General features: G+C 42.9%; 1 protein-coding gene across 1 annotated transcript in view; it reads left to right on the top strand.

The window, feature by feature from the left end:
• Positions 1 to 14,698, top strand: part of WTIP (WT1 interacting protein) — a 68,315-nt gene that overhangs the window by 23,578 nt on the left and 30,039 nt on the right. Inside the window, exon 2 of the mRNA XM_069868136.1 lies at positions 2,052 to 2,153. Coding sequence (XP_069724237.1) covers positions 2,052 to 2,153 — 102 coding nt within the window. The remainder of the gene's footprint in view (positions 1 to 2,051; positions 2,154 to 14,698) is intronic.

Here is a 14,698-nt window from a genome sequence, read left to right on the forward strand (position 1 = left end):
GACCTGGGTGGAAATGCAGCAGCTGATGTGCTTAGGAGCTGGAGGCACGGTTGGGTGCTTAGAATGGAGGTGTTAGGAGGGGCAAGGAATTGTATAAAGGCTGAAACAGTTGATCCGAAGTCATGTTAAGTGAATTGAGAAGTGAAGAAGAAACAAGACGTGCTTGTTCTGTAACAGAACATTCTTCATAGGCGGTTTAACAAGCTTTAGTATTAAACCTGGAAAAAAAGTGATGTAGCTGTTATATCAAGGCTTTCACAAGCTTGCAGCCTGGGCTGTGACTGGTGGAAAACAGCCATGTAATCAGTGCTTTTCCTAGGAGCCATGAGCTCACACTATTCTCGCACCACAGCTGCATATATGTTTTCCAAAATATACTTTTGGAATTATACGTGTGCTTTTTTAGTATGCTGATCGTCTCTGTGGTCATTCATTCCTGGAGTTAATGACTAGTCTCAGAGAAAATGAGTTAACAAACTGACAGCTGCTCATAACAGATCACTTGCTGGAGAGGCCAATGTGAATTTAACATCCGCAATAAATCCTCCTTTTGCTTCTGATGGTTCAGTGGAGCAATGGCAAAGCAATGAGGCAATAGCTTCATTTATCAAAGCAGCTCATGGCTGCAGTAGATTTGTGCATGAGAGCTCATAGACAGAAATGCCAGAGAGTTACAGACTGTGGATTTATGCTCCTTTGAGTAATATTAAGTGTAAATAGGAAAAAGTAGATCTCTCAGTGTATAGACAGGCCATCAATAGCTGCCAGTGCCGGGTACATGGTTGGCATGAAAAGATGGGCAAGAAGGCTGCAGATGACTGGAAAGCTCGGAAAGGGCTCTTTTCTCACTCTGCTGCTGAGAGAACTGAAATATCACACCTAGACATGATATGGAGCAAAAGACTGCTCATTTTGGTGTGAGCCCATCACCTCTTCTGTGCATTAGCCTCCTGCCCTGGGACTGAAGTTATTGCAAGGCTTGTGGAATGTGAGGAGGCGGACAGCAGGTTTGTGGATGCTCTGCTGCTGGGAGTAATTCCTGATGGGATGCCTTTTCTGATCACACTGTCCACAGTAATCAATAACAGTCTTTCATCAGCGGTTAACCATTAACTCATGGCAAATAGCATATCTTTTCCATAGCCTTTGATTTCAAATAAATAAATAGATGTAATAGCCTTGGATAAGGCAACAAATATTCTGAAATTCCTGTCTCCTGTGCTGGACCTGAGATAGTCTAAGGGCCAGCATTTTCTTAACATTTGTTTGCAATCACCTGATGGATCTAGCTGGCAGCTAGTTTATGTTTACAGGTTTAGCTGAGGATATGGGTATCTGACAATATTAAAAGTATAGTTCACTGAAATGCTGACATCAGGTTTAAGATTTTTTTAGAAAAGATTATTATTAATAGATTTATTGGGTTTTAAAATTTCCACTTGACAAATCTGCTCATGGTCCCAAAGGGCAGCATTGCACCAGGGTGTTGAGCTAGTTGAATGAAAGCTTAATCTCTCTTTGTGATTGGAAATCAGGGAGTTAAATTTATAAGCACAAAGAAACCTGTGGTCTTTCCATTTCAGTTTTGAATTAGTAGCGTAGGAAGATTGTTTTCTTTGAATATATATGGGGTTTTTTTAACTTGACAGGATCCCATTTAAACCAATAGCAGTACACAGCCCGTACAGGCCACTGTCTTAATGCAATGTGGTGGAGCACCGAGTTGTGAAGGTCTTGCTAAATTATTCCCTGGGCAAACGGAGTTATTTCCAGGGGTTGTGCAGTTTTTCTGTTCTCTCTCCTTTCACCAGCATCCTTTGGATTTCTGTCTCTAGCCAGTCTCGGTCTCCATACATTGAAACACCAGCAGAAGCTTCCCCTCACCTTCTGTTTTGGTTTGATTCCCATGTATTTGTTTCACTAAAGCCACCCGTTGTTGCCTTGGGTACTTGAATCTATTCAGGGTGAGGAACTCACTGATTTAGGGCCTGGTGGGGCTAGTTTTAGGAGCTGTGGGCAATTCTAACTTTCATTCTCTTTCTGCTTTGTAGGTATTTGTATAAAATGTGGAAAAGGTGTGTATGGAGCGAGCCAAGCTTGCCAAGCAATGGGTAACCTCTATCATACCAACTGCTTCACGTGCTGCTCTTGTGGTAAGTCAGACCTACCGTAGCCTTATTAAGTTGTTTCCTTCTGTTATGTTTATTCCTTTATCAACCGGCATACAGAGTGAAACCTCACCTTGCCTGCTTCCTGAGGCAAAATTCCCATGCAAGGCTCCAGCTTTAAAAGTTGTTTTTTATTTGCCATCTGTAAGTGTTCGATGGTGCGTTCTTAAGCAACAGCCCAGAAAAGCAGTACTTGGTTGTTTTAGAGGCTGCATGTACAGAATGGCTTCAACCTAGCAGTTTAAAGGGCTGTCTACTTTAAATCACTTGTATTTATGGAACTGTAATGTGCATTTATCATTGTTACAGAAAAACTTGTGCAGACAAAACCCTGTTTTACCTCACTTTCAGGTTGCAAATGCAGCTCCGGTGGCGCATGTTTATTTGTTATTTCTGTATATACGTAATGCTCAGAAATTGTTTTTTTATGCTCAAATGTGATAAGAACAAATAGAAACTGCGTGCTGAAACACCTTGACCTATTATGCTAGTTTATTTGTGTAGAGGAAAGCTTGCAGGTAAATCACTGTCTACTCCTTGCTGTTCTCCGGACGTTTTAGGGGTGTGTCTTTATCTGAAAGTGATACCTTGTGTGTGTGATCTGGGGAGATGGGACTTGGGAAATTCAGGGCAGCACTTTAGGAAGGGTTTGCCTTAAGTCAAACATTGTGAGCTTAAGTTGGAAACTTTGTCACTGTCTTGTCTGTAACTGCTGAGAGCTCACAAATTGCCACAGAGCTCAAGGGAAGTACGAGAGCTCAATTTTCAGGAATCAGGTAATTTTTCTTGATATACCCACACATCTATTTATGTTCCTAATATGTGAAAACATTTGCCTGGATGTTGAAGATCTTGTTACGATACATATATGCAGCAAAATATTTACTCTGAGCGTAATATGCCTAGCGTAAATTGTTTATAAAAAGGATTAATTAAGGATTAGAAAAAGAGTAAAAGGTTATTGGCGCTGAACCAAAGAAGTCAATAATGAAAAGACCTTTGTAAAGTTCACTTGTGAAAGGAGAAGTGTTGTCTTTTCTCCTGAGATGTGTACAGATAAATATTGGTTTAAAGAAACATACAACCCAAACGTAGAATTTGGTGACCTTTATAAATGACTCTGAGCCACAACCAGGAATAAACTCATCTCAGACCTTCAGGGATCACTCTCGACTTTGCTTGTCTGACAGTGAATGAGTAGCTATTTTGTTGGCTCCCAATGTGAACAGCATCCTGCTTAGCAGAGGATTACAAAATATGTTATCGGATAATATCTATCCACTCATCGCCAACATTAACCTAACCTAATTGCATGGGTGAGTTCCAGCTTCCTCTCTGGGGCAGGCGTGGGGGTTTTTTTAAGTAGTCAGGATGCATGTTTGTTACCACGGGGATCTGTACACGGGTCACTCCGTTCCTCAGAAGAATGTATAAGGGCTGAGGAATGTATTTTAACAGCAAAATACAAACACAGCTTAATTATTCAAAGACACAACAAGCTGTTCTCACTGTCCTAGTGAGGTGTGTGTGGCCAGTGTACGTCTACGATAGGGCAATTTGAGACATGTCTGTTTGAAGCGTGGTTTTGCCCTACCCTGCAGTGCCGGTGGAATTTTGTGATTCACGCAGCTTTCAGTGAGTCACGCACACGCACGAGGAAGCAGTGCTCCAGGTTATCTTCTGAGCTTCTTGCTGTGCTGCTCATGGGCTGGAGGTACTTATCCACCAGGTTGTTTTGCAGGCACGAAGGGCTTGGATTTCCTTCTATCTGCAACCTCTGATACAAGCCCATCAAAAGAGCAATGTCTGGTGACTTTGTTATTGTAGAATCGCGGAATGGTTTGGGTTGGAAGTATCTCTTAAAGCCCATCCAGTCAAATCCCTCGCACTAAGCAGCGACAGTTTCAACCAGACCAGGTTGCTCAGACCCCTGTCCAACCCTACCTTGAACATTTCCAGGGATGAGGTTCTACAATCTTTCAGATATCCATATCCCACCTATAGGAATTGCATCCTGGTGTGTGCTGCTGAAAAGCCTGACGGGACCTTGTACAAGCAACCAGACACAAACTTCTCATAGTACTGCAGTTTATGAACAGGGAGTTCATTTTATCATCAGTGTGTGATGTTGAGGGGGACCCAGGTGAGAATTCTGTGTCCTGGTTTGGTGCACACCATTAAAGAGATATAGAAAAAGTGGAGAGGGTCCAAAAGGATTTACATAGACAGTTAAAGGCTGGAGAAAAGCTAATCATGAGAGCCCACTGTATTTTGGGTATCAGAAATGATGGAGAGGACATGTGACTGGAGCTCATAAATACTTCTATAAAATAGCATTAGAAAATGGTCTCATATTTACTAGAGAAAAAAACAAGAGATCTGTTTTGGAGGGTGAAACTGCATGATTCAAGTAGGAAATCAAAAGACAGTTTTCATACAATTAGGAAGATGAATGGCTAGAATGAAATAGCAAGACAAGTTTTGTTTTCCCTTCCATTGAGTTGGCTTCATTCCCTTGCTGAGAACCAAGTAACTTTCAGATTTGCGATTAGGTATGAGGTTTCATAAGGTTAATATCTGGTATTTCTGTTCCCAAAATCTTTGTGCTATTGGTTTGTTTGACCAAATTGGTTTGTTTTATCTATAAAGAAGTGGTGTAAACATCGTCAAAGGAATGTGAAGGCCTGATTCTCTACCTGCTCAAAAAGAAGGAATGCCAAGGGAATGGCAGAAAGATGCTCCTGGAGAGGGTTAGGTTGGACATTGGGAAGCGGCTCTTCACCCAGGGGCTAGAGGAGCACTGGAGAAGCTCCCCAGGGAAGCAGTGACTGTGCCAAGCCTGACAATATCCAATAACCATTGGGACAGTGCGCTCGGACACATGGTGTGAATGTTGGGATTGTCCTGTGCACTGACAGGAGTTGCACTCGATGATCCTTGTGGGTCCCTTCCAGCTTGGGACATTTTCTTATTCTGTGAAATCCCTTCTCAGCCCTAACACAAGTGAAAATTCTTTTAGGCCTTGGTTCAGCAAAACATTGAGATGTGCTTAAATATGGTATATTATTCATATGTAAGCATGCTTTGCTGAATCTTAAATAATGGAGATGAATTCAGGCAACAGCACACACTGTCCCTTCTGTTCAGTGTAAAATTTTAGTTTTGGCAGGAGTTCAGCTGCAAATTTTGCTCATGGAAGACAAGAGATGAAAAATGTCTGCCTGAAAAGTTCATCATCTGATTCCTCTTGGTAATATTTCAGAGCATGACACGATTTCTTGAAGAATAATTGCAATAATGTCAGATTGCTTGTGTGCTGTAAGTGCAGGAATTAATGGGTTCTGTTTGATAGTTGTTGCAGAAGACAACTCATCAGGTGCCTCCAGTTTACAGATCGTAATGCCATCTGCATCATCTTTTCAGCATGGAAGTTTTAATCCAATGGCAACAAATGTAGAAACTGTAGTAAGATAAATCTTTACAATGAGGAATACTGGTTTGTTATTTGTTACTCTGAGGGTATAGGAGATGGGCAGGGAATGCTCTTGGCAGAGCTAAGGGCTTGAAGGCTCAGTGCTCTCAAAGCTGAGACATACTTCACGGTAAAAACCAGGAACACATTCTGCTCTCCTACATGAAGGCAAATGTTTGAGCATGTCTTTAATTTGCACTTTTGCCACTGGTTTTAAGGCACGGGAAATCACCACGAGATCAATCAGAAGCCTAGAGCAAACTGTATAATCCCATAGGTATGCAGCTCATTTCTTACCTGGTGACTATTGATCAGGCTGGAGCACTCACGGGGTTTTCATACAGCAGTTTAAGGGACAGCTGGTAAAAAGGTGTCACAGATGAGTTGGCCTCTTACAGAAGGATCACAGCGACAGCTGGCAGCACTGCTGTTTTAAAAGGCCCATGTGGGGCAACCATAGCAGAAGGTATCATTGCCCTGAAGATATAAAGAGCAGTTCTCAATTAGCCTGTGCCCTCTAGCTGCTGGGAAAGGGGAATTGGTTCATGGTTGTGGACGCCACCTGCCTTTTCACTTGTATTAGGTCTTGGAGACAGCAGCTTCATTCTGACCAAGGCTGCTCAGCGTTACTGTATGTAGAAGTCTATTCATAGGAGGTTCCTTGTGTCTTGGCTTGAAGGGAGAAGTTCCTTGTGACACTGAAAAATATTTTTTTTTTGCATGTTTGCTGCCCCAGGTTGAATATTTGTTTGCTCTTGGTGGTAGTAAGGCATAGGGGAGTTGTGTCCCATCAGTGTATGTTCATCAGCAGTTGGTGAGGTTTGAAAATACCCAAATTCCCAGTGGAAGTTTCATTTTTCAATTCATATTTGTTCATTCCCCACAGCATATTTGTAAGTTTGGCATGAGTCACTGCATCCAAATTACACGCGGCCAGTACTGGCTTTGTAGCCTTAAATTAAATTCTCTATGAATGTGATTTTCACATAGAATAAAACAAAATTTAGCGAGAAATCTGTGAGCTCCACACTGTGTGTTCACCAGTGTTAGAGGTGGTCATCGCAGTGATACAGATACGTGTGTGTCTCAGTGGTGTTTAACTCTTCAGAGCCTTGTTGCTGACTTTTAGGTGACTCGGGTGCAGGTAAAGCATCTTATTCATCTGACTGCCACCGCTTCATGCAACCATTCCAAGCACCAAGGGAGCACAGTGAGAACATTTAAGGGAGGGGAGCTAATGAGTATTGCTGCGAGGGGAACATTGTGCAGTGAAAGTCTGCTGGCAGCTAATGTCCTTGCATACTTTTCCCTGCCATACTCTGGCCACATACTGTTGGACCAGAGCAGACTGGAATATTGGGATTTTTGGTCTGTAATCTTGCCAGAGCCATTGGCTAATACCTGGTGCTCAGGGGAAGACGAGCCGGCGGGTGATTCAGTGCTGTGCATGTGGGAACATTCCTCCTCGACCCCCAAGGCCTGGCGTGTGAGAGCTGGGTGCCCTCAACTTGCATAACTGTGATTGTTACTCATCCCTGACTCAGACCCTGTGTTTGGATTGAGTTCACGGGCACCTGCATGCTTGGTGGTTTCTAAGCCATAACCGGATCCAGCAGTAGGTCCTGGTGCACTGCATATGGGGCAGTTACTTTGAGGTGTGATTCACAGGAAAAAGCCAAGCACTTTGGGGAGGTGTGTGAGTTTGGTTAGGAAACAGACTGAAGGATTTGCTGTACGTGCTGCTAAGACTGCGGTTTGCGTGGATGTGAAATTGAGATAACTCTCAGGGCTGCTGCGGGAGTGCAGAATTTGCCTGAGTCATTCCATGCCTCTGGGATAAGTTACAGCCTGTGCTTAGCCCTGCGCTTTCCATTTTAACACCTAGCAAGACAGATACTTAAAAGCTATTTCAGGTATGTCTGCAGCTGCAGTCCCAGACGAAGCCATTAATGCAAAGCTCACGGAAAGGGAGGTGCTTGCTTTAAAAAGAGGCAGTTGGGTGGTAGAGATATGACAGCTGGCTTCAGACAGTTCGGGTTCACCTTGCGCAAGACTCCAAACCATGAATGAGTCTCAGCAAAGGAATGTAATCTTGTCTTCTGGTAATTAAATGTCAAACTTGGATACTAGCCCACGTAAAAACCCAAGTACCTTCAGGTACCAATTGGTAGAAATATGTTCTTTTATCTTGATCCGTCATTAGTCTGATAATATTCCAGGCTTCAAAAAAAAGATAGGCTGGGAAAAGGTTAATCAGAAGTGTTTGAGATGGGATGGACACAGGAAACTCTCCTGTCTTTAGAATGTATTTAGTCGGCTTTATACTTTAGGAGGCATTTAGTAGTTTCTCTGTGTTGCTCTGTTCCCCAAGCAGGGAGCTGATCTGCATGCTTGATTTCAGATAAACAGGCCAGTCCATTGATTGTGTCCTTTGTACAGACGACACAACTAGATGCTATGTGGTGAAAGGGTTTAAGTTCTGTGACTGTTTTAAGTCAAGGTGGCTCAACTCTATGAGAAAACCTGTTGTTTAAGGGTGGCTGATCTGTTTGACCCAGTCCCTGGGCCTTTCTTCCAAGGGCACATCTGAGATGCTTGAAGATGCGTGTGCCTAAGTGGCTTTCTTTTTGATTGAGGGGGTATTAATACAGAGTGTTGCTCTTCTCTGAGGGCTGCTTTAGCAGCTAACGTTGTAGATTTGGAGGCTGACCCCGAGGGAGGGTGGTGTTGATCGGTGGCTTACCAATGGAGAAAGAGAAAATGTTTCCATTCCCCATTTCTGATTATCGGAGGGCATGCAATCAATAGTTGGCTAGTAGTTTCTTGGTCTCCTTGTAAGGTAGTAATTGCATTCTGCTATTAATTATTCCAGCATGAAATGCATGGCTTTGGATGGTTATTTTAATTGGTGGGTGTTGCCTGGCAACTAATGATGGAAACTTCTCTGTGTTGACTGACTGACCGTAGATCTATTCCTCCCACAATATTTTTGTATTCATAATGTGGAACCAATCACTGACAGCACCTGTGACCCTTTCAGGGGTTGGAAAACACAAAGTACAAAAAAAATATACTCTAATTAACAAGATTTCTGCCTCTTTTTGTCTGTAAAAACCGCAGAGAACCTAATCGCTTCCTCGCATAGTTTTGCGTGTTTGTAATGCCACCTATTGTTTAGTGGAACAAGATTTGCTCAAATTTCCCTGTCTCCTTATCAGCATCTTTTATCTGCAGGTCTTGATTGTCTTAGTCTGAAACACACCTCTCTTGTGCATGTTTTTTTAAGCTTTCCCTTCTACTCTTTTTCTTCTCTTTTTCCCCCTCTGCCTGTTTAAAATGTTTTCTTGGAATGCATCTCACTTACTCCCTCCAAGAGAAAAGATTCCCTTGGGCTGCTGTTGAGTTCATCTCTCAAAGGGGAAGAAATCCAGATAATCCAGAGCAGAGCGCCGGCAAAGTCACTGACATTATCAACAGATGTTTCTGTTTCCTATTTCCAGTTTTGTAATTAAGTATTACCTAAAAACAAAGGGAAAAACAGCTGGAAGGAAAAAAAGTGATGATAATGATGAATGAAAGGAGATACAGTTGGCTTCCTGCAATTTTAATGATGTAAGTTTCTCTTAGCAAAATATAGAGCAACAAATTGTAAGCGCTTAGTCAATGCTTTGGTGATGTCCTTGATCCTTCATTTGTCTGAAAACTATACTCCAGAATGAAACTGAAAGAGCACTCTGAAAGAATTTCTGATTTAATGTAGATCATCACTTCTTCAACAATAAATCTCCACATGCGCTTGTTAATTAGTTCTGTCCTTTATCACTTCAGCACTCAGTAAATCAGTTCTTCCTCCCACAACCGATGACTTCTTTTCCAGTGCCTGTCTCGGTGAATTTGGTCCTTGTGCACAAACATGTCCATGCTCTTGGGTTTAGCCTCCACTCTAATAATGTGCCGCCTGGACATACTCCTGTCCTTTGACAGACTCTTTTTCCTTTGTCCTACCTTTGGATGCATCCATCTCACCTTCATTGCTCTGGAGTGACCCAAACCATGGTCTGTGGGCCACCATGACCTGAGGGTTTTCCTGGTGTGTTGAAGGACTGAACTTCATTTTTTTGTCTCTGCATTTTCTGTGAAGGGAGAAAGCCAGTTTTCTATCTCCCCCAGTTTTCTTTTCTCGCATATTCCTGCCTATGTTTGTTCTGGCCTGTTCTACTGCTGAGGGATTCAGACTTTATTTCTGTGGGGGGCATCTTTTATTCTTAATTTCAAATGAGTACAATGGGTTTCTTTAGTCAAGATTTTAACTACATTTTCAGTACCTCCAGAAAATAGTGAGCTTAGCACTGTTTGAAATCATACTGTACCCTGTTCATCTTCTGGTTTGACTTGTAGGTATCTTAGGCTTTTCCTGGATCCCTGAGTTCCCAGGCTTTAAAGACTTCTAAGGCAGAAGTACTGGAGAAGCGGGAAGTTCAGTAAATTATTAAATAATTATTGTTATAGCACAAATAGATGCGTTTGTTGGAGGAAGCACTTGCAGATCTGGCAGCTGAGCTGTACAGCTGCTGCAGCCTGCTACTGACGATAATAACTTGCTCAAATAATGCATATTCACAGTTTATAGAGGACCATTCTGAGGATTATATGTCGTGAAACACACGGGCTAATGTAAGACTGTAAAAAGACTACTTTCCCAGCCCCGCTCCCCAGAGCCCTGAGTGCCTGGGCCACGTGAATAACGTTCCCATTCCTCTGTCCAACCCCAGTGTTGTGTTTTTAATTTATTTTAAGTATCCAAGGAATGCTGTCTCCAGTATTCAGAGGACTCTAAATCGGATGTGAGACACAAATGCACCAGAAAAGCTTATCACAGAAACAGGCTTGGCAGGAAGCCTTCATAAACAGCCATAAATTTTTCCTCATTTAACTGGCAGGACTGGAGAGGACTGGCTGGTTATAGTGGCTGTCCTTGGGCACCAAGGAGAGTGCTTGGGTGACCCCTGATATTTGACATCAGCTGAATGTTTTGCTTCCTTGTAAACTTACTGTTACAGAAAGAGCAGCTTAGTTCTGGTAAATGGACTTCTACAGGTCACTTTCTGGAGTTATTTACCACCAGTGAGTGTTTTTCTCCTATCCTTGGACTTCTCAGGAAATTGTAGCTTTGTTTTAACCCAGATAGGGAAGAGTTTTTGTTCCCAGCCACTCTTTTCTGCCTTTCTCCCTCAAAGAACAGCACAGGAAGAAACTCGGTAAATTTGATCTTGGCCAGAAAGCATTTTTTCCCTTCTTCCAATAAATATCTCATTTCCTGAAAATCCTGCCTTTGACCAGAACTTTTGCTGGGACTTCTTAGATTTATCATTGCTCATGGCCAAATCCCGTTTCAGTTAGTGTCAAAAGTATTCTTGACTTCATGGTAAGTGGCACGAGCTCTTAGCTCAGTGGCAGGAGTGTGCTCCCGTCACACCCATGTTAACGGTGGGGTTGTCTTAGGTGAGCCTGTTCCTTGAACTTGTATAAAAAGCAGGTAATTTTGCAATATACCATTAGCTGAGAACACCGTGACAGCAATAGTAAGGAATTGTTTTGTGGTTTTACTGTGTTTTGCCAGTGTGAAACCTATATGTATGTGCCCTCCATTGAACTAACAAAAATAGGAAATCTTCGTGCTTGCATATTTGATCTCACAGTCTTGATTTGGGTACAGTAAATGCTTTTCAAAAACAAACCTGCAGTAAAACCCCCACCGTGGCCTCCCTGATGGCCAACGTCCAGTCTGTGTTCCGTGCTCCTCCATTTATAGGATTATTGACTCCACTTGGCAATTCGCAGGACCGGTATCTGATTGAGCACAGGCAGGGAGCTTTGGCAGCCAGCAGAGAGAATGTGATACGCTGGAGTGCCGGTGCGTGTCTGCAAATCGATGCTGGTCTGTGGAGGGTGAAAGCAGTCTGGCTGAGCTCGTACCAGGTATGTGGACACCCTGTGCTGCCCCTTCAACAGTCGCTTTCTCTTGGTGATACACCTTCTCATTAGAGCTCACCAGCTCTCCTGGCTTAATGTGCAAATTAATGAGAATTGTATTCTTAAAGTGGTGGAGAAAGCAGGATTGTAATAACTTTGGATGTAGTTCTGTGTTCCTTGTCTACCCCAAGCGTCTCTGCAGGCTCAGGGTGTGAAAGGAATGAGGAGGAGTTCCTTGGGGAACGGCCTTGAGTGTTCGCTGGACGCTTGGTCCTCTCACTCTTCTCCTCATGGAAATTTAGTACTTGAAGAACGGGTCCATGTCCTGTGGTCCTGGGCCAGAATAAATTCCTACCATTGTTTTGGGGCAGTGGAGGCTCAGGTGCTTTGGCGTTTCACCCACACCACTGCTGTTCCTGGGTGATGCGACCACCACCCTGCAAGCTGAAATGGCAAAGAACATTTCATTCTCTGTGCCACATCCTGCAAAGCCAAGTGACAGGTAAATATGTAGCTCACGTGTTTACATTTGGGTTTTAATTTGTGTGATGTGACTAGAGAGACATGAAAGTCTCCTGGAAGCAGTTTGTGCTGACACTCTCAAAGCGTCTTTTGCTGAGAGATTTTCCAAGTGTTTCTGTGCAGTTTGGGAGGCGTGTTTTGGGACAGGAGGGTGCAGGACAGGCTGTCGACAGTTGTGGCCTCTGAGATGGAGTTCAAACCCAATGGTAAAGTCAGTTCTTCGTGAGGTTACCAGGGCCTTGTGAAGTCATTGCCAAAGTGCCCTGTGAGTGTTTGCTGCTTCGTGGTGTTAGGGGCAGGCTTGTTAGGTTTCAGGTCCTACAGTACAGCTAATACCTGCCAGCTCTTTTAACTGTACACATGCAGAGTGAAAGGTGTCCAATTTAATGCATAGTTAAAAGCAGGAATGGATTTGGGAATCACTTTTGGTTACTGACTGCTGTGTCTGAGTGGTTGTCTATCAGTGTGTTTAAAAGATAAGTGTGGGATGTCCTAATGTTAAATTGGATACAGTCATGGAACCTCAGATGCTTAACTCAGCTGGCTGCCTGGGCACTCCTCGCTGTTGCTTTTCCAACTGTGTTCCCTGTAAAATTTTTCCTGGAACTAATAACTTCATTGAGTGAGTCAGTGGATTACCAACCTTAGGAACCACAGCGTGTAAATTCAGACCTATGGAAACAATTTGCTGAATCAGTATTAACAATCCAGCAGTCTCCAAAGTGAGGTGCATGCACCATAGAGAGTGCTCAGGATGATCTGTTGGGATGTAGGGAGAAAAAGCTTCAGTAGGAGATACATGTAGCTTATTAAAAAAATGAATATGTGTACATGTATTGGGGTTGCGTGCCTAAACGTTCTTTACTGATAGAGGAGCACGATCAAAAATGCTTGGAGACCACTGTTCTAGAGGAAGAAATCTTGAAGAACAACAGCCACCAGGATTTGTTTGGCTGCTTCCACGAGTTATTTAACAAAGGAGAATGTATATGCTTGGGGAAATGAGGGTGGAAATCATCCACTTAAACTCTTCAGAAGGCACGTAGGTGAGAGCCAGAGTTCGTGTTTTCTAAGCTGTGGTTTTGAACAGATGTTATTTTTTATTATCCTGGTTAAATTGTAGTAGCAAATCATCCCCGTTGTTATGACTGTACTTTTTCAGGCAGTTCCGCATGAGGTTTGTTCAAGTAAAGGGGCCAGTGGCTAATATCTCCCACTACTATGGTGTTTAGATGATGATGGTTGTTGTTACACGCAGAGGAGGCACAGCACGGTTGCTGGCAGGTGCAGACAATACAGCACCTGCACGCTGAAACTTCGGGAAGGTTCTAGTTATATATGTGCAAAGGGGAAAGCCATCCTTTATTGGTGAAGTTCTGCAGCTGATTTTGTACAGTTTAGAATGAGTAACTTTGGGGTGTATGGTGCATCTAGGGGGTTGTGGTTTGCCGTATAGCTGCGTTTCCACCCAGCCCAAACGTTGGGCTAGTGAGCAGCGTGTGTGAGAACAGAGGATCAGGGAGAATCAAAAGAAGAAATAACCAACCGTGGTATGAGCATGGCTAGATGCAGAGGTTTTCATTGTCTTAGTCGCCACTGGCTGTAGTGGCGAGCTGATGTTTCATGCTGGGTAAGGGAAGAGAGGAAGGAAGCGGATTTAGTAGTGGAAAATTGATTGCATCTACTTGGGCTTTTTCCAGCTGAATCCTGAGTTAAGTAGATTCATCCTGAACTAATCGTTGAGGAGAATTGGCTGAAATCTCACATACTTCTTAAAAGGAAACCTAAGCATTAAAGGAACAATATCCTTATTGTACCTGAGTGCCAAAAGAAGCAAGTGTACTTATCGGGAGGCCTACCTATTCAGCTCTCCATCCTGGAAGCTGCTTGTGGTTTTAGCTCTGCTGTGACCTGGTGCAGGAAGCTGTGGTCAGTCCACCACAAAACATCAAAGACAATGTCTTGGAGGGCTGGTTTGTGATTCTATTTCAAACTGGTTGAGGAAGCCCCAGTTCCTTTCAGTAATTCAGTACAACGATAATTTTCAATTTTATTTACAGCAGAGTACACTGGAATATTGTCTAAAACACATACCTATGGTCCTAGCAAGGTTTTTTTTCAAAGTTACACAGTATAAATCTGAAGTAACATTATTAACATTAGTATGATTGTTCACAAGTGTAAAAGAGTTTTGTCTTTGTGCAGTTCTTCCAAACATACTGCTAAATGATCTAAACTCAAAGACCATGCTTCAAAACTGACAGATTGTTTTAATACTTTACCATCCTGAGGATATTTAGATTTTTTTTCCCCCCTACTACGTACTAACCTTTTTAAGCTTTCTTAGCACTTCTGGTCCCAAGGATCGTTCCCCAGTACATTCTTCCATTATCACATGAAGGAAAAAGGTATAGCTGTTGCTGAAGATGCCATCTCTAGGCACTGTGGATCTCAATAATCTCAGTTTATTGTAAAGATTCATCTCAAGATAATAAGAATTGAGCACTGTGAACTTGATTTCACAAACACATGGATGCCGTTGGTGCTGGCTGCTAAATGCTTC

Source organism: Phaenicophaeus curvirostris, chromosome 14 (assembly GCF_032191515.1).
Source record: "Phaenicophaeus curvirostris isolate KB17595 chromosome 14, BPBGC_Pcur_1.0, whole genome shotgun sequence".
NCBI lineage: Eukaryota > Metazoa > Chordata > Aves > Cuculiformes > Cuculidae > Phaenicophaeus > Phaenicophaeus curvirostris.